The sequence below is a fragment of the Populus trichocarpa genome, chromosome 13 (assembly GCF_000002775.5).
Source record: "Populus trichocarpa isolate Nisqually-1 chromosome 13, P.trichocarpa_v4.1, whole genome shotgun sequence".
Classification (NCBI taxonomy): domain Eukaryota; kingdom Viridiplantae; phylum Streptophyta; class Magnoliopsida; order Malpighiales; family Salicaceae; genus Populus; species Populus trichocarpa.
The window spans coordinates 14,935,516-14,956,377 of NC_037297.2; the positions used below are offsets into that span (position 1 = coordinate 14,935,516).

A 20,862-nucleotide genomic window follows, 5' to 3' on the forward strand; every position below is an offset into this window, starting at 1 on the left:
TTTATTGATTAGTAAATACTAATAGATAATGAATATTCATTTAATACTTGAAATTGGATGAATAATTTATAAATTTGTATTTAATAAATAATAAATAGAGTATGAATATAAAAAATTCAACCATTGTTTGCCATGTACCTGTATAATTTTAAACACAAAACCTAGACGAGGTAGGTATAAGGGTTTTTTTTTTTTTTTTTTTTTTTTTTTGAAGCATCTCTCCACTCACATAGGTAACCTAACAGTCATTTCATCTACACGCAAGTTGGAAGCTCGTATAGCCGAAACTAGTTGAAGTCGTGCTGCGCGACGGGTTTATTTTTTATTTTTATAAAAATTATTGAAAAAATTTATAATATAAAAAGTAATATTTTTTAAAACTAATACTAATAATAATAATAATTTTTAAAATTTTAAAATTATTTTAATTATAATAAAAATAATGATATTTATAACATAAATAATTATATTAAGAATTTCAAGGATACTTACAACACAAATAATAATATTTTTTATATCAATACTTTGACTTATAATAAAAATAATAATATTTATAATATAAATAATAATATTTTTGGTATGAACACTTTGAATTATAAGAGAAAAAATAATATTTATAACACACATTATTATATTAACATATATGTGGTTGAGTGTGGACGCATCTAGACCCAACTGGGAGTTGGGCGTGGACACGTCTAGCTCAACCAAATTGGGGTGGACGCGGCCGTGTCCAGACCTAACAGGGGCTTCGGCATTGATGCGTCCAACCTAACTTAGGGTGTGGGCGTGGAAGTGTCCAAACTCAACTTGGGGTTGGCTATGGACGCGTCCAGACCCAACCCCAAGTTGGGTGTGGCAGCGTCCGGCCCAAATTAGGGTTGGACGTGGACGCGTCTAGCCCCAACTAGGGTGGGCGTGGAATTGTCCAGGCCCAAGCCAAACTTGGGGTGTGTGCGTGGACGCGTCCAGCCCAACTGGAGGTTGGGGTGGATACGGCCAGCCCCAGCTTGGGGTTGGGGGTGGACGCGTCCAGGCTTTTAATTATAATAAAAATAAAAATAATTATTTTAATCATAATAAAAATAATAATAATAACAACAAAAATAATTCTATTTTTAATATTAATTCTTTTAATCAAATAAAAAATAATAATTATAACACAAATAATATTATTTTTAATATTAATACTTTTAATCATAATAAAAAATAATAATTATAACACAAATAATACTATTTTTATTATAAGTAATAATATTATAATAACAATGGGAAGCAGACACTTGACGTTTGGTCTGCCTTAGCGTCAGGTGGCGCTAGGCGACCCTTCCATAGCAATCAAACCCGAGCGCCATGTGGCTCTTAGAAATGTTTGGGGGAGCCTAGCCGCGCCCGCCCCACGTACAAACCCGAATGCCACGTGGCGATGGGGTGGCTTGGGGAGAGCCAGCACGCTTGGGTCATGGAAAAAGACCTAATTATCTAGGCTCCGGCGTCATAACCCAGCTCAATGGGTCTTGCGTGACCCAATTCTATTGGGTCTTGATGAAAGATTTTAAATATTTTAATTTTTATTATAATTAAAAGTATTACTATAAAAAAATAGTATTATTTGTGTTATAAATATTTTAATTTTTATTATAATTAAAAGTATTAATATAAAAAATAGTATTATTTGTGTTATAAATATTTTAATTTTTATTATAATTAAAAGTATTACTCTTAAAAATAGTATAATTTGTGTTACAAATATTATTATTTTTATTATAATGAATAGTATTTGCGTTAAAAATATAATTATTTTTATTAAAATTTAAAATATTCATATAAAAATAGTATTATTTGTGCTATAATTATTAATATTTTATTTATAATTATTAGTATGAATGCTAAAAATATTATCATTTGTGGTATAAATAATAATATTTTTATTATAATTAATCATATTATAATAACAATGGCAAGCGGACACCTGACGCTTGGGTGGCCCTGCTCAAGCGCCACCCTAGCACACTGACCCGAGTGTCCGGTGGCGCTTAGGGGTGCTTGGGGTGAGCCAAGCAGCACCTGTCCACGTGCCGATGGTGGTCGCTTGGGGTGAGCCAGCCCGTGCCCGCTCAATGTGGGGCACCTGACGCTTGGGTTTGAAGGAGAACCCATTGTCTTGGGTCCGACGTCAGCACCCAAGCTCAATGGGTTTTGCGTGACCCAATTTTATTGGGTCATGATAAAGGATTTTAAATATTTTATTTTTTATTATAATTTAAAGTATTAATATAAAAAATAGTATTATTTGTGTTATAACTATTTTTATTATAATTTAAAGTATTAATAGTAAAAGTAGTATAATTTGTGTTATAAATATTTTAATTTTTCTTATAATTAAAAGTGTTATTCTTAAAAATAGTATAATTGGTGTTACAAATATTATTATTTTATTATAATGAATAGTATTTGCATTAAAAATATTATTATTTTTACTAAAATTTAAAATATTCATATAAAAAATAATATTATTTGTGTTATAAATATTATTATTTTATTTATAATTAATAGTTTGAATACTAAAAATATTATCAGTTGTGGTATAATATTAATATTTTTATTATAAATAATAATATTATAATAACAATGAGAAGCGAAAACTTGGCGCTTGTGCTGCCCTAACGCCACATGGTGTTGGGGCTGCCATAGTCAATCGGGCCTTTGCCAAGACCCAAATGCCAGGTGGTGCTGAGATCTACCATGTGCATTGGAGCCGCCCAAGCGCCAGGTGGCCCTTGAGTCTGCCTCGCGCAAGGGCCGGGCAGCCTGCGCCTGGTGTCCTTATGTGCATAGTGCCAGTGCCAGGTACCCACTCCTCATGGCATGCAGTCCCATCAAAACTTGTGCTGATCAATTTTTTTCCCTAACATCATTTCAATGTCAAATACACCTTAGTAAAAAAAATAACCCCATTTTTTTTCCACTGCCTTGCAACTTTTTATATTAAGGGATAAATGTCATTATACTGCTCCAATCAAACATGCTTTATATCTGTATAAACAATAACAAGTACACTAAGTCTTTGAGTATATTTTGTAATGTCAACACAGCATTGAAGCCTTGTACTGTTTGTGTAGAAGTTAACTCTCTCATCTGAATAAATTAATGCCTCGGCTTTTCTTACAGTTTCCTGGCAATCTCCATAAATGAACTCGTTACTAATGGCAAAGCTACCACTGGCCTGATGATGATGGCCTGATGATGATAATCATTAAGGTCCCATCCTACACACACACACACACACACACACACACACACACATATATATATTTTACAGTCCTCTGTGTATAACTCTCCATATCCTTTTAATTACCCCTTTAAACAAGAAAATCAACATGCAGTATGGGCTGCTGAAGGTATGATGAACTGATCGGTGCCAACTGCATTTTGTTTGCTTCAGGATCTTGTTGACTTTTGTCGCTGCCTTTGTGTCCCTGCATTCAAGTATGGTACTATGTCTATTACTTAGGCAGGAAAACATCAACATAATTGTTTCCCTAATGGCCACCCAGATGTATTATTAGTTGAAACTGGAATTGTGGGACGTCACGAGAATGGATGAAAGGGGATTTTTACACGTTTTTGGAGGTGAGATTTTGTTGTGGAGTTTTTTTTATATAGAAAATAAATGTTTTTTGAGTGATTTTTTATTTAGTTTAAAATTTTTATTTTTTCTGTTTAGTGTTCTTAGATTTTTCTCTTTTTTAGATATTAATCTTCCTTTTCAATATGTTAGACTCTTCTAAGTTTTTCTGTTTTTTTTTAAATAAGTCTTTTTATTCAATATTATTAGTGTTACAAACTCAGTTTTTCTTGGTCGAATTTAATTCTTAATTTCTGACTCCGTCAAATCTGAGTCACAATCTCACAAGTTATTGTCTAGAGCCATCCTGGCAGGCTCGTAAACTCAGTATGTAAGCATGCATCAGAGGTGAGTCTACTGTGTACAATTAAAAGGGATATAGTAATTTGCTATGATTCATGAATCTTCGTCATTTAAGGCATTGAATAAAATGAAGCTTGTCACAATCATTGTCAGTGACCTCTCTCCAATAGGATACTTCTAGCATGTTCTTGAACTTGAGGCTATCATCCTGCCATGGATGCTCTCCTTGGATTAATTAATTAATTAAACTCCTGGTTAACTGTAACCAATATCTGGCTTGCAAGTTATTTGCTTCTCTTTTGTTGATGTCAATAGTTTTTCTTGATTGTTTCTGGGTACATTGGATGCACAATTAGTGATGCCAATATGACATAACTGATGATGCATTGTTTATTTGAAGTATTTTGTGATTGGAATTCGTTTTATGTTTTTTTAAAAAATTACTTTTTATTTAAAATTATATCAAAATAATATTTTTTTTATTTTTAATATCAGTATTTTAAAATTATCATAAAACATCAATTTAGTATTTTTTTTTCAAGCAAAACACACTTTTAAAACACAACTAGAAGTATAGGCCAAGGCACACTCAAAATAATTATTAAACCCAGTTAAATTCATGAACTGAATCGCATGTGATTACGATCATCCAATATATCATTATCTCAATAGTTTAAATAAAAACAATCTTCTTGGTTTTTTTATAAATTGATTCATGTTTTTACTAGTCATCTTAGTTTTCTTTGAACCCATTAAATCAACTAATTCACACCATGTTAGTTCTTACATGGTTTGGTTGAAAACTTATGTCAATCACGCCAGACAAAGAGCTAGATAGGTTAAGAAATTTCAAGATTTACCTGTTTTTCCAGGTTTAATAATGTCGAAGAATCAATCTCAACCCAATAGTTTAAGCTATTAGGTGAGGTCCCAAGATATAATTTATATTATTCTCTAACACATCATCTCAAGTAAAAGTCTTTTGAGTTTAAAACTTACACATGTTCATATTACCCTGTGCTTAATTTTATCAAATAAATGAGGATGGTGAGATTCGAACTCGTGACCGTTTGGTCATCAAGGCTTTAATACCATATCAAAGAATCAATTTCAACCTAATAGCTTAAACTATTAGGTAAGATTATAAGATATAATTTATATTATTTTTTAATAAATAGCTTTGTTAAAACATTCTCATGCTCTTAATGCCTTTTTTTTTTTAAAATTGTTATGATGGACTTATTTATTAATTATAAGGTGATCGCTATAAAATTGTTTGTAGTTTGAAGGTACTTAAATATAAATTTTTTTATCAACAAAAAAAACAACCACATGTGGTGTGTGTACATATGGCGTAAACATAATAGATAGATGAACCTTTATTAGGGTAAATTTATGTCATACATTGGAGCATGGATTCTTTTTAAAAAAAGAAAAGAAAAGGAAAGGAAAGGAAAGAACCTCCACTTGTTATGGACCCAATATTCTGCGGCAAAATCAGAATTCCATAACCCCACACCATCAGCCTCCCATCATCTTCAATTTCAGGCCGTTTGTAATTCGTTTTGAATGGGTGTTTATAAAAATTTAATTTTTTTAAAAATTAATTATTTTTTTTATATTTTTAAATCGTTTTAATATGTTAATATTAAAAATATATTTTTAAAAAAATTAATATGATAAAAATCAGAATTCAAAAGCTCATTATCAACCTCCTATATACCATCAGCTATAGAAAAACTTTTGATACAATGGAGTGTGTTGGTAAAAGGTAAATTTCAACATCAAGCTATCATTATTTTGGCTCAAGGAATTTTGTGGAAGGATTTAATTAGATGGCTAGAAATCAATCGATATTCCCTGAAGAGTTGCCGGGTTGGAATTCAGTTTTTGAGCTAGTCTTACTTTATGGTTGAAGATAGTTGATAGAAATCTTGTGTACACAGGTCTGGACTTGTTCAGAGAACTGCATGGGAGGGATAATAAATTAGAGAAATAAGTAACGATCCTTCTAAGATGATAATGATCTGTCATTTTTTTCTAGCTTAATTTGACAAGTTTTGATTCAGACTTTCATGCTTTACCTTTCTCTTTTGTATTTCAGATTTTATATATATTGATGGGATTTCTTCGGGCTAGAAATTAATTTCTTTGTACGTACGAAGTCATTTTTTCATTAACCAGCACAATGTTTTTGTCTTCGGGGAAGCCATGCTTGTCCATATATTAGCTTCCCGTTGTTGTCGCCTAGAAATAATTATATCTAGCTTGAAACTTCAATTTCTTACAGGGTGTGTATGTTGTCGGGGTGTGTGTGTGTGAATCACAGTTGTTGTAACCATTTATTAGGGTAAACTTGTGTCTTACGTTGGAGCATGCATGGACTATTTCAAACGAAGAAAGAAAGACCCTCCACTCGTTATGGAAACCCCACACCTTCATCCTCACATCATCTTCCAGGACGTGACATGTTCTGTGAAGTTTTTTTTAAAAAGTTAACACTAAAGCAAAACATTAATGTTTGCGACTGTGCTCACCTATCCTCTCTAGCTATATGCCTCGATGACACACAAAATATCATTAATGGATAACAATGTGGCTGATGATAACCCACATATTATATGCACAGCCACAAATAAATCCTTTCTTCACTGCTAACATTTCGAAGCAATCCTTCACACTCGTTTTCATGTTGGCATTTCAGTGTGTATTTTTTAAAGTGATGCATGATGTTTTTTTTTTAAATATTTTTAATTAAAAATTTATTAAAATGCTTTTTTTAGATTTTTTATTTTTGATATTAGTACATTAATTAAAATCATCAAAAAATACCTGAAAATATATCAATTTAATATTTTTTTATATAAAAAACAGTTTAAAAAAATATTTTGAAAAACATGTTCAACGAAAAAAACAAACACTCTTTTAGAACTTAGAAACTAATCCATACAAACATCCTCCAATTATAGGTGGTTTTTAATATTCTTACCTCATGAACTTTTTCTTATGAATTCTTGAATTATAAAATATTTTGAAAGATATTCCTCACTTTATATCTTTATAAAATATCAAAAAATCATAAAATATATCGATAATTTTTTTAAAAAAATTAACATCCACCAACATTATGATATAAATATCATATTGATAAAATGATAAAATAAAACAACAACAACCTTCAACATACAATTTTTTGATGAATTTCTGATATTTTTCAAAGAAAACATGTAACTTATATGTGAGATTCAATGATTAAATTGGGCTGATTGTAACATAAAAAAGTGTCATTCAAATCGTTTTATAGTTGAAGGACTAAAATAAGAAAAAAAAATCCAAGAAGTCCAATCAAAGTGGCTCAAACTTAAGAGGTGTTAATTTGTATGGTTTAGCTCGGTTTAGCCGTATTTTACAAAACTCTCACCCCTATAAATGACCTCTTTCGAAGCATTTTAAGTTTAAACCTCTAACTACCATGGCTTCAAAAACCCTTCAATGGTTAAGCCTTGTGGGTATCATATGGCTTCAGTCTGTAAATGGAACAAACAGCAACTTTCCTGCATACTCCTCCCAACTCAAACAACTCCTTTCTATGTCTCAAGTTCAGCTAAACAACCTTGCTTTTGCCTCAGATGCTGGAAAACTATTTGGTTTCTTTTCTGGCATTGCTTCTCTTTATCTTCCTCTATGGGTAGTCCTCTTGATTGGTTCAACTCTTGGTTTGGCTGGTTATGGTTTGCAATATCTCTTCATAACAAACCAAATATCCTCTCTTTCTTATGCCCATATTTTCTTGCTCACTGTTTTGGCAGGAAATAGTATCTGTTGGATCAACACAGTTTGCTATGTTGTTACCATCCAGAACTTCCCTTCTGATCGCCAAGTTGCTGTAGGATTAACCACCAGTTATCAAGGATTAAGTGCTAAAATCTACACAGTACTTGTTGACTCCTTCACCTTTTCTCCTGTTAAAAGAGCTAAAGCCTATCTTCTTCTTAGCTCTTTATCACCTTTACTAGTGAGTGTGGTGGCTGCACCATTTGTTAGAGATGTTAACGTTGGAACTAGCACGAACATGAAGGTTGGGTTCGTAGTCATGTTTGTGATAACAATAGCCACCGGAGTCTATGCTGTTGTCAGCAGTTTGGGATCCGTGTCAAGTAGGTTACCTCCATTATGCAATGCCATTGGTATCTTAGTGTTCCTGTTAGCCCCACTTGCGATTCCAATGGCAGAGAAGATGAAAGAAAAGTTCTTAAAGGGAGAGATGAAGGTGTATATAGAGGAGAATGTTGGTGATCATGTTGAGAGAATAGAGAGTGGGATAAAAGTGGAAGATGATCATACAAGGGAAGGTGAGGTGGGTGTGAAGGAGGAAATTGGGGTGATGTTGATGTTAAAAAGAGTTAATTTTTGGTTGTATTTCTTTGTATATTTGTCTGGTGCAACACTCGGGCTAGTTTATCTGAATAACTTGGGACAAATAGCTGAGTCTCGTGGGTGCTCAGGGACTTCTTCTCTAGTTTCTTTGTCTTCCTCATTCGGGTTCTTTGGCCGACTCATGCCATCTCTCCTGGACTTCTTTTTGTCAAAGTAAATTCAATCTCTGTCCTTGATTCTTTTTTATATTACTTTGTCAATTTCTGCAACTCATTAAGATCAAAAGGCATGGGATTTTTAGAAAATGCTTTCTACTATGTTTTTCAATAAACATGATTAGAGCATCCAGGATAAAAGAGATAAATACAGAAAAACTATAATCTAAGATATAGAAAAGATAAATATAAAAAGATAGAATAAGTTTATTTAGCATAATCTTTTTAAATAGTTTTGAAATAAATGTTTGTTTTTTAAAATAATAAGTACATGGAACATATTCATTCTGCTCCAGCTATCTTCGTCTTCTCTAACATAAATATACTTTCGTTTTATGGTGTTTTCATTCAAAAATACTGTAGAGGGCACCTGCTACCATTGGTGGTTGTATGCTGACGATAAAATTTGGGCAAAAGAAAAGCATTTTCTGCCTGTGCTTTTCCAAAATCATAAAGGGATTTTGATATTTGCATTTATGATTTACCTAAATTTTATAGATTTATTCAATGCTATATCCCTCCCTTTGGTGCATGCAAATTAACCAACAATCTCCATCTGTTGAGATAGTAGTTCAGGAAATTAAAGGCTTGATTTCAATTTCTTTTCAGGAGTAGGTACATGATATCAAGACCAGCTTGTATAGGAGTATTGATGGCCCCAATGGCAGGAGCTTTCTTCCTACTTCTCAACACAGCAAATATCTCCCTCTATATCAGCACCGCCATCATAGGTGTTTGTACTGGGGCAATCACTTCCATTTCTGTATCAACAACAACCGAGCTTTTTGGCACTAAGAATTTCAGTATCAACCATAATGTTGTGGTTGCCAATATCCCTATAGGCTCCTTCCTTTTTGGCTACTCGGCAGCACTTCTTTATCACAGGGAAGGTAATGAAGATGGCAAATGCATGGGGATGGAATGCTATAGGAGCACTTTTATGATATGGGGATCACTTTGTCTTTTTGGCTCTTTCCTAGCTTTAGTCCTACATGCTCGCTTGAGAAAATTCCACTCGCGTACATAGATTAACAAGAAAATGAAACTTACTATAGGAATTGAGTTCATGTGGATCAAAATTATCATTGAGAATTTATCCATGATCCATATGAACTAAACCGTACTAAATGACAAATTCTTTTGTGAGTGGTCCAACTTAAATTGTATTGTAGTAGGAGCACATGTACTGTGAGAATTTATCACGACTTACTAATATATAGAAATATATTCATGTACAATTACATACCCTTGATTCAAATTAACAACAAAGCAAATGGCTTGATGATGTCTGTCATTTTGATTTTTCTTTTATCTTTTCATAAATAATATTAAGATATCTGCAAAGTACTTATGAGCTTCAATAACTGATTTTTTATAACTTGAAAACGAATATTTTAAGAGGGTGTTTCCACTGTGATGTATCATGATTTTTAAAATAGAATTTCCAGGGTTAGCCTGGTGGCGAAGATCTTGGGTTTACGAGATATGCATCCTCTTAGATTTAGGGTTCGAATCCCATTTTCTTGGGGTCATATTTCTGTATAAACAATCAGTGACTTACCCTAATTTTATATGGTAAACTTCTGTGGACACCAGCACGAAAGCTTGGAGATTTAATAAAGATGCGTACAAGCTAGTCTATACATCTTGGTTATGAAGAAAAAAAAAATAATTTTTACTTAAAAATATATTAAATTAATTTTTCTTAGATTATTTTATTTTTAATATTATCACATTCAAACTATTATAAAGCATTAAAAAAATATTAATTTAATATTTTTTAAACTAAAATACTTTTAAAAAATATATAAAAACAGAAGTTATGTCATTCTTATCTTAGCTTGAAAAGTTTAAGATAAACATAACCTCAATCCCATCTTAATGGAATGGAAATTCATCTTAATGTTTAGGGAAAAAAAACTTCATACACTTCACCATTAGATAGCAATGGACCTAGCTTGTCATTAATAGTTATTCATCTTTTCTTTTTCATATAATAATTGAGATATTATTGATATTGAAACAGTTTACCATTAAAACTATGATAAATTAAAATTCAAAACATTAAAAAATATATAAAAAAAAAACATTAATAAGCTTTTAGACCAACAACACATTAATTATTAGTCCATGATAAAATGCCGTCAGAGCCTCTAATTAAATTATTTCGTGTATATATATAAAGTTATTGGTAGAAGCTTTTAACCCAAATGTAATAAGGTATCTAATTAATTGTTATTCATCTCCATGATATAGACTACGTATTTGGTGAGGAGTTACTAAACTACTTTAGAGTGGGCTCTCACACCTATCCTCCATGTTTATGCCATCAGAGCATGTCTAGAAATGCAGTTGTTTTTTAAAGTTTTTTTTATTAAAATATATTAAAAATGTTTTTTTAATTATTTTTGTAATCAGCGCATCAAAACAATTTAAAACATATAAAAAATTTAATTTTTAATAAAATAAAATTAAAATTTTTTTAGAAACATTGTTTGTAACGTGTTGCCAAACAGATTTTTTAGAAATAATCCGTTAAATGATAAGTGATATTGGAAAAAGTTAAGCTTGCTTTGCTGCCTAACTATCAAATATCTTATGAACTTGAATCTGAATCTCATATCAGAGGGAGTGTGTGGGTCCTATACATATCATGAAAGCCACTCAAGAAGTGGGAAAGACGTCCAGAACTACTTCAAACTTAGGTATATAGTGATGTCGGAGCCACGATGGATTAGCTCATGCTCTCGGACTCCTCCTATCCTTGCTCTACAAGAACAATATATACAAATGGTCCATCCACGTTTCTAATTAAGTTCCATTGCCAATAATTCACACACACACACATATATATATATATATAGTTAGATACATGTTTATATATATATACACACCGGTGGGTGGTAAATAAAATTTGTTTTTTCTCTAACAATTTAATCTATGTCTTTGACAAGCAAGCGTATTAGAAAATATATATAACAGTAGAATAATAATAATAATAAAAACTATATGTTATAAACGTTTAGAGTTTGGAGCAACTAATCACTCAGTTAGAAGGGATCGAATAAGATGTTTAACTACTTTATAGATTCTTAAGGCCTCGAGTGGTATGGATATATAGTGATGTACTATTAATTACTCCGTGCATTGAAAACTTGTTTATTTTTGTATTTTAAAAGTTTTTTTTTTAAAATAATTTTTTATTTATTTTTATATATATTTTACTACACTGATATCAAAAATAAATTTTTTAAAATAAAAATTATATTATTTTTATAATTTTTCAAAATAAAAAAATACTTTATAAAACAACTATTACTACCCCAAAACACCCCAAATAAAGCATGTGAAGCTGCAATGTGTTCTCATTCCAGCCACATCAATTCTCCTCCGTCCAATCTAACTAGCTGCTACGGTGCTACCTATTTTCTTTCTTGTTGATCAGTGTTATAAATGCTCTTCACACTATATTTCTAGTGAAACCTATCAAATATTAGACGTTTTAGGCTGTTGAAATAGAATTAGAGGGAATTATTTTTTTTTTTAAAAAAATCTCTTAAATGTATCAGTTTAGCCATGCATTGTATATTTGAAATTTAATAGAGAAAAGATCTCATTTTGGTACGCAGTAGCCAGCCAAAAAAACAGGATATGACTATGATAAGAATATATTCGTTTAATATTTCTTTATCCTATTTGTATTTATTTATTTATGCAAAGTATTTATCATAAAATGTTTGCGTATGCATGACAAACGATGACATCTTTGAAAGACAAATTTCGGTGAGATAATGTTCTGACAAGATTGTACTAAAGAGGTATGTTCATACGTCCTTGGGGTTTGGGAGTAATTGAGTGTATGGAATTTACACGTCATAAGGACAAGTGCCTGAAAATATTTAAGAGAAAGAGCAAAAAAACAAAACATTAAAATGAATCTTATGGCCCAATTTCAAGATTTTAATTGATTTGTTAATTTGTTTTTGTATTTTAAAAGTATTTTTTTAAATAAATTTTATTTTTAATTTAAATTAATATTTTTTAATATTTTTATATCTTTTTGATGTACTTATATCAAAAATAAATTTTAACAAATAAAAAAAATATTATTTTAATATATTTCCAAATAAATTTTTTTTTAAAAAAAAATTATTACCAAACTTCCAATAACACTATTAATAAAAGTTTGCATGGAAGACTAATCTATAAGGATTCACAGGCTCTCTAATGTTATCAACATACATTAATGCAGGGACTTGATTGAGCAATATGTGAAACTTTAGGAATGCACCTGTACTCTTTTCGGAGAGCAAATTGAGAATTGCTTGATAGTGAAGAGACTAATTTGAGATTTGTCCATGAAACTTTGATAATCGAAGGAGAATTAATTGGACTTCTTAACCATTAAATGTCAGCTCCAGAAAATCTGAAGGGGTGATTAATTCACAGCCGTGAAATATAGACATTAATCATACAGCCCCACCAGCCACCCAAGTAGGCTCCAATCTTATTAAATCCTCGAACCTGTATAGGCATCTTTTCCTTCATGGGTCCAGCGTACTGCTAGCTTGATGGGTGTCATTTGGAGCCTCCACAACTTTCCTGGGTTGCTGGCGACCTTGATATCATTCTATCATCACAACTACGTAATGTCTTTTTCTTTCAAGAGTTTTTATATATATATATATATAGGTTAGTTTTTCTTTTCATAGCTAATATCAGTATATATTTGAACCGGTTTCTAGGTTTACAGATTAACCTAAACTAGTTTTTTTCTTCAACGATTTTTAAAGTGCATTCTTTATGTGAATTTAATCGGTGCATTTTGCAAAATAAATTGTCCATGCGCTAGCTATGAAGGTAAACTTAGAAGAAATTAAATCTTTTTTTAACCATCAAGCATATGTATTAATAGATTATCTTTAAGTCATCTTTTATATAGTAAAATCTTATTTATTGTGTGGTTGATATTATAGTAATTTTTGCATTATGATCTTAAAAAATATGTCGAAAAAACCTACAAATTATAGTTTTGTTTTAATAAAAAATTTAAAAGAGAATTTTTAGTGAAATGCATATAAAATTATGATCGGTAATGAAGATAGGGTTTGCCCTTGCAAAGTTTTTTATTTTTTTATCTCTTTTCTAATTAATTTTAACTTTTGGCCCAAAAACTAGTAAATTTATATATTCCAATCCTGATTGTGATGTGTATTGATTAACTAAATATTTATAAATTTATAAATTAAGTAAAATGTATACTATACCATTAAAATAATCGAAGTTAAACACACCTTTCTCATGGATATTAATATGAAAAAAGAAAAAACTACAACCTTGGATTCAATTCCGATATGTATTTGATTTTTCCGTGGCTTTTTTGGGTCCCTATACATGCATGTTTACAGAAATGATTAAGCTATTGAAACTTGTAGCTTCGTCATTAATTTCATGATGAATCTTAAAGATTTGGGCATATCTCTTTTAGTTTATTTCCTTCACATTCATTTCTATCTTGTCGCTGCATAATCCTCGGCAAATTTTGCAAGTACATGTGCGATTCACTTGTGCTTATCTTTTCACTTTTAAGTGTCCCCCTCACACCACTAGCTACTTGATTGCAGAGATGCCTTTTGCTCTCTTGGATTGAATATCAATACGTCAAGAGAGCTAGCTCAATAGTTAAGAGGGTAACGTCTCCTTTTAGCCTCTCAAGATTCATAATTTAAGCCAAGCTGTAGCTAATACACTTGTATGAGACTTGTAAGAATGAAAAAAAACCTCGGCTTGATTCAAGATTTTGATCGGTAAATTCATGGATTGACTTGTTGCGTCAGGCTTAATCAGACGAAAATCTAGAGTGATGCAAGTCGCCCCACTAAACTTGGGGGACTCAAGGTATACTTGCAAATATTCTAGCAGCCCGTTCGCAAATTAAACTAAAAATATCCACTACAAAGAAGCCCATCTAGCTGAAACAAAACCTTCAGACCTACAAACCCACCTGTGTCCATGGCAACCATGCTAACCTTTAAGTGATGAATAGGCTATACTTTTCGTTCGTTTATTATTGGAGTAGTGCTTCTTCTTTTTTTTCAAGTTTTTTTTTTTTAAATATCTTTTATTTAAAAAATATCAATTTGATTTTCTCTTAAGATTTTTTTAATAATTCTAATATAAATGTATTTTCAATTAAATAACACTTTTAAAAAATATTTTACAAACACGAAATGAATTATCTACTCGCCACTAAAGAGTATAGAAAGTTAACCTCAGAAAATGCATCTACCACGCATTTCAAGCCCACTTCCTCTGCCCTTCGATGTAAGGCAGTCCTACAGGTACGAAGTTCACAAGACATACATCCTTTCCCTGTACGTATGGGTGAAGAACGTGAGTGCATTTTTGTCTTGAATTTTGTCTCTCTCAATTCACATGTTTGCACGACCGTTTCGAACCCATTAAAGAAAACTTCATATATATATATATATATATATATAAGGAATTTATGGTTTCTATTCTATTAACTTAGTTCTTGTTGTCTTTCACATACATTTGCATGTGAATATTTTTTACCTGATACAACTCACGTGACCTTGTTAGCTACTTCTAATAATAATAATAATAATAATAATAATAATAATAATCCTATGTATTTCTATGGAAAATTGGCTGTAAAAGTATACTTTAACAATAAAATATTTCGTCATGATTCTGTTAATATTAAAAATTATTGATGGAATAAAATCACCAATGCTTGAGTTTTATAATTTATAATACAAAAGAACTTTCTCTTAATATCAATGAAATATTCTGTTCGCATTCTTTAAATTTCTGTAGGGTAAGCAGTTCTTTATGTGTAAACAAAGAATTAATAAAAAAAAAAAGTTGGAAAAGCAATGAAAATTGGAAGTATGAATGACTAACTTCCAAAAGAGTGGCTTACATAACATGTGTGTTTTGAAAATGTAATGGGAATAATAACTCCAAATCTTCTTTGGAATTCAGAGAGCAAGTTGTCCGTCTAATTAATTATTTAATATAAGAATGAATGCCATAAAATAATATTATGGAATGTCACGAGAGCAACATATACATATTTGAAACCGGAAGAACCTAGCTAATCAAATGGCATCCTTAAACAAATGTTGGCACTAAACAACATTATATTTTCTAGAAAAGCATCTGATAATGTAGAGATTATGTCGACACATGTTTGTTTTACTATATATATATATTATCATATTCATAAGAATAATAAGAATAAAAAAAAATAATCTCTTTTTTTTTTTTACCAGAATAAGAAAATATTAAGCTAATTCCTTTAGATATGTGCATTGATTGCTGACAGTATAGTTGTTTAATTTATATATAAAACAGTAATATGTGCCTCTCAATCCTTGATTATTATTTGAAAATTATATATGAATGAAGCAATCTTCTAGGTAAGGGAGCAATAATTCCAAAAAATGCCAGCTGAACAACACTATCTGCTTCTCTTGGCACGGTTAAAACTGTATATCCCTAGATGTTTCCAGGCACAGTCTGATTTATAGCTCCTCCTCTGCTATTATTGTACTTCTTCACATTGGTATAATTATTTCAGTGTGATAAGGATCACATCACCTCAATGTGCATATAATTCAAAAAGCTGTATAGGTTATTTTTGGTGAAAAACGAAATGACAGGATGCAATTTTCTCTCTTTTATATTATATAAGAGAAACGAAACGGGCGGCAGCTTATGTATCCCATCAATGGAATTTTTAGTTGTTGATATTATTTGATACGAATATGAATGATTGATAGTGGGAAATTAATGTTGGGATGTAATTTCAATTTAATCCATCTGGGAATTATTATATATTTTATTTTTTATAAAATTAAAATTTAGTTATTTAAAAAAATAAATGGTGTGTTATTCATAATTAGAGTATCAAACAATCATTTTAATTTAAAAATTTATAATTTTAAATTAATTCTTTTATAAATTTTCTTTAGCTTAAAATTTATAAAGACATGTATATATATATATGGAGATAGAAGATAATGGAATTTAAAGTCAATAAGAATAATTATACTGTGTTAAAAGAACAATTTCAATAAAAAAAACTTAAATTGTTTAGTAAGATGTGAAATAATTTTATCTTTATCCTTGTAATAAAATGTGATTCAGCAAGGAAATTCTGAAAATCAGCAGTGGCTTGCCCTTCAATGGACAATCTAGCATTCATTAAATTAAATTTTACTAACATATTCTATCCTGTTGAGAAATGATATGATTAAAGAAAAGAAAACAAATCTAAAGATTTAACTATTAGCTAGACATAATTAATATATATTATGTGTATATATATGGGGCAAATCAAGATTAACCCTGGAGGTTAATTGAGATATATATAAAACTCCAAAATTGGATGAGCAAGACGATATATAAAACCCTAAAAAAAAGTATAGGGTTAAGTGTGCAAGGGACAAATTGGGAGCAGGGCTAAACGCGTCTGGATTATATTGTTTGGTTGTGATGATTAATGGGCACTCATGTGAATTGATGAAGTCCTGATTTGTCCATGCTTGAATGCTGACAAAGCTCTAAAGCAAACCCAGCTGCCAGTTGACACATGACCTACCAATGGATGTCCCAAACAAAATCATACAAAAAAAAACTATGCTAAAATTGATGCTTCAGATTGTATCAATTATTCAGTTTCTTTAACTGTTGAAAAGATGGATGCAAGGGAAGGATAATGAAATAATTGATATCACATAAAGAAGTTGTGTTACTCAGGATGAACATGCAAGTGTCCAGAAACTAATTAAGAGCTAGGGTTCGACTATAAATCCGAACACATACATGCATGAGAAATCTCTCTCCAACAGTCCAGACTAATGATGTGAAATTACAAGCTAATTAATTTGAAGATGATGATATCAGATGTGTGTGTGTGTGAGATTAACTATATAAAAATGGTTATGTATGCATGGCATGTATATAGCTATGGGACTCGCACCATATCCTCCAAAATATTTGGAAGAAAGTGAGTTATGAAATTCTCAAAATCCCCCTTAACCTATGAAGTCCCGTTTTCCTCTCCATTTCTAGTAATTTTGTAGTGCTTAATTACAGTTCTGAATATTTACAATACATATGAGAGATAAATACAAAGAGAAGAGAAAAATTTTAAATTTTTTTTAATAAAAAAAGATTTCTTATTATTTTTTGGTGGGATCAAATATAATTTTATTTTCCCTTTGTGTATATCTCGGTTATATACTATAAGTATTCAATAATCATTGCGTGAATTTATGAATATTGAAGCAAGGCAACAAGCTAGGGCACACATCTTTCTTCTTCTTCTTCTTCTTCTTCTTCTTCTTTTTTTTTTTTTTTTTTTTTTTGTGGATGCACCTGATCTTAACTGCGTATGCATGCATCATGTCGTAGCCCTTCTTGATCATCCAATAAATGCTTTCTCTTAAAGTAAAATAAGTGATTAAGTTCCTTCAATATTAATTTGATGAAACTTACACAGATCTGGGAGAAAATGGTACCGTAAATAAGGATTAAGTTTTGTGAATAATTCAGGAGGTCAGGCTCCTTAATTATTAGAACATTGAGAAACATTGTAGAGACAATATTGGCGAAAGATCAAGTACATCAATGATGTGAATCTTCATTTTGGTCTTGGGATTCAATCAATGCATCATTCCTCATCTACAGACTATGTTTTGACCCACAGAGGTACAATATGCTCTCTTTTCTCCTTTATTTTTTAACATTAGTGAAGACATTAATTTCCCCTGTAGCTAGTCATATACTAGAGTAAATTAAGTTGGTTAAAAAATCCCCTAATCATTTAAACAAAAAAAAAATCATATAATAATATTAATATAAGCTAATTGGGTATTGAAAAACACTGTAAACACATATATATTTGCACTGTTCACTTGAACAGTATTATAATGATGTCTTTGTCTTTCAAATCAAAACATATTAAATTGACTATTAGGGATATTGAGATCTTTTCGTATAATGCATTAGTTATTAGCAAATTGATTAAGAAGAAATAATATTTTTTTTTTCATTTTAAAAGCACAATGAAATGATCAAAATATCCCTAAAAGTAAAAATTACAAAATTGGCGTCAAAGGAAATTTTAGTGTTTTCACAATGGTTTTTTTGTTGTTGAGGGGAAATTTGATATTTGACTAAATATAATAAAAAATACAAAAAACACAGTAAAACAATCAAAATATCATTAGAAGCAAAAAAAATTAAATTAAAAGTGAATATTTTTAATTAAAACAATCAAAATATGTTTACCTCAAGGGGCCTTTTTGTATTTTCACATTTATTTTTGTTATTATCAAGCCAGCCGAGGGATATTTTGGTATTTTTATAAATATAGAAAAAAAAAAAAACAAAGAATGGGGCATGCTTAGCATGCTCTAGTGTATGAGAGGCGCCTGCTCCCTTTGACTAGCAATTACGACGCTGAAATAGAACTTTTATGATGCTAAATCCATGATGAAACCCCTTGGCTTAAGATACAAGAAAATTAACATGTATCTAAACTTTTACGTATTGTACTACCTTGAAAATGCAGAGTTGACCGAGTACAGAACATGTGGACATACTCATTATAAACCCATAACTGACAGGGAAAAGTCTCTTGTTGCACATAAAAAAATTAGATACTTTTCAATCACACCTAGATTGCAAATGTTATTCATGTCATTAAAGACTACTATGCACATGACATCGTTCGCATGATTTAGTGGATGGAGTGATGGTACACCCTTCTGATAGTGAAGTTTGGAAATATTTTAATAGGGTGCATCCTTAGTTTTTAGTGGAATCAAGGAACGTGCATCTTGGGTTATATATAGACAGATTCAATCTATTTGTGTTATTTTCTGCTTCTTATTCTTGTTGGGCAGTGATACTCTCATGGTTAACAACTTGTCACCAGTGATGTATATGAGGTCGAAGTTCATGTTTTTATCTATGGGTTGGAATATAGATGTTTGTCTTCGTTTATTGTTTAATGAGTTGACCAATCCAAAAGCATGTGAGAGTATGCGAGAAAGGATGAAATTAAATAATGTGAGATTAGTATCTTCGACATGATCCAATCGACTTGGCCAATCCAAAAGTAACCTGACTGACCAGTAAAAAAAAAGTTTGAGGATGAAATTAAAAGGGAAAAGAATGAGATTAACAAAACAAAAAAAATCTTCTAGCCTGACTCCTTACTTAACTCAAGTTTAAAATTAAACTATACAGGAGCTAGCCCGACATGACCTAACTGACTTGGCAGGTCTAAAAGTAAGTCAGACAACTATTAAAAAACATATGAGGACAGAATTGAGAAAAAAAATAACAAGATTAAAAAGAAAAGAGAAATGAGAGATGAAAAGGGAAAAAAAGAAGAAGAAGAAAAGCACACCTACTTTTATTGTTCGTATGAACAATATAACAAATGCATTGCACATTTTTAGTACAAAGAAGAACTTGTTTAATTCTCCCGGCTATGTTGTGGGATGAATCATTTTCTTAACACAAAAAAATGTGTAGGTGTTGTTATCAATTTTTTTTTACCATCAAGAAAAAAGTTTATACATGCATTCAATAAAATAAATTGAGAATTATATGTGTCAATAAATGATAACAATTTTTTTATTCCAAAGTTTATACATGCATTCAATAAAATAAATTGAGAATTATATTTGGGTCCTTAAAGTTTTGATTGGTTTGAATCAATAAAATTAAATTTTATTTTTTTTAAATTGAGCATTAAGTCAACGTCGAAACTTATTTTTTACATCGCCAGAGCCTCGTATAAAGCCAACTGAAACAAAATATCAAACTCAATCCTAAGTCAACTTAATGTGAAAGTATTAAATTGAAAATAAAAAAAAGGTAAGTGACAATTAAGAAAAATTAAAGAGAAAAAAAGAAAAAGAAAACAATGTTGGTAACTATTGCAATCCATATTGAACTGTCTTTCTTCTATGTTGCGTTTTGATCATTTTTTTTAATATTTCTTAGTTCAGTTAAGAGATTGATTTGTATGTGAATTTCAATAGTTGCTAATAGCTGCAACCATCCTTTGTATTTATACCTTTAGGGTTGTGTACAATACTAGAGTGAAATATACTACACATGATAATTATTCCTATATAAGATATTTATATATATAACGAATCTAATCTAATCTCTTTCCATAATATTCTTTCATCTCACATTGTCTTGTATGTTCATGATCACAAACATTATTTCATAATTTACTGAGTGACAGTTTTGTGAAATCGAACTATAATTTAAATAGAAAGGAAA

The 20,862-nt window shown here is 30.6% G+C and overlaps 1 protein-coding gene across 1 annotated transcript; it reads left to right on the forward strand.

Moving 5' to 3' along the window:
* The first annotated feature begins 7,359 nt into the window (after nucleotides 1-7,359).
* Nucleotides 7,360-9,828, forward strand: LOC7497425 (protein NUCLEAR FUSION DEFECTIVE 4). Its single transcript, XM_002319368.4, has 2 exons — nucleotides 7,360-8,521; nucleotides 9,133-9,828. Exons 1-2 carry the CDS (start codon nucleotides 7,404-7,406, stop codon nucleotides 9,548-9,550), a joined length of 1,536 nt encoding a protein of 511 aa, XP_002319404.4. The 5' UTR covers nucleotides 7,360-7,403; the 3' UTR covers nucleotides 9,551-9,828.
* The last annotated feature ends 11,034 nt before the right edge of the window (nucleotides 9,829-20,862 follow it).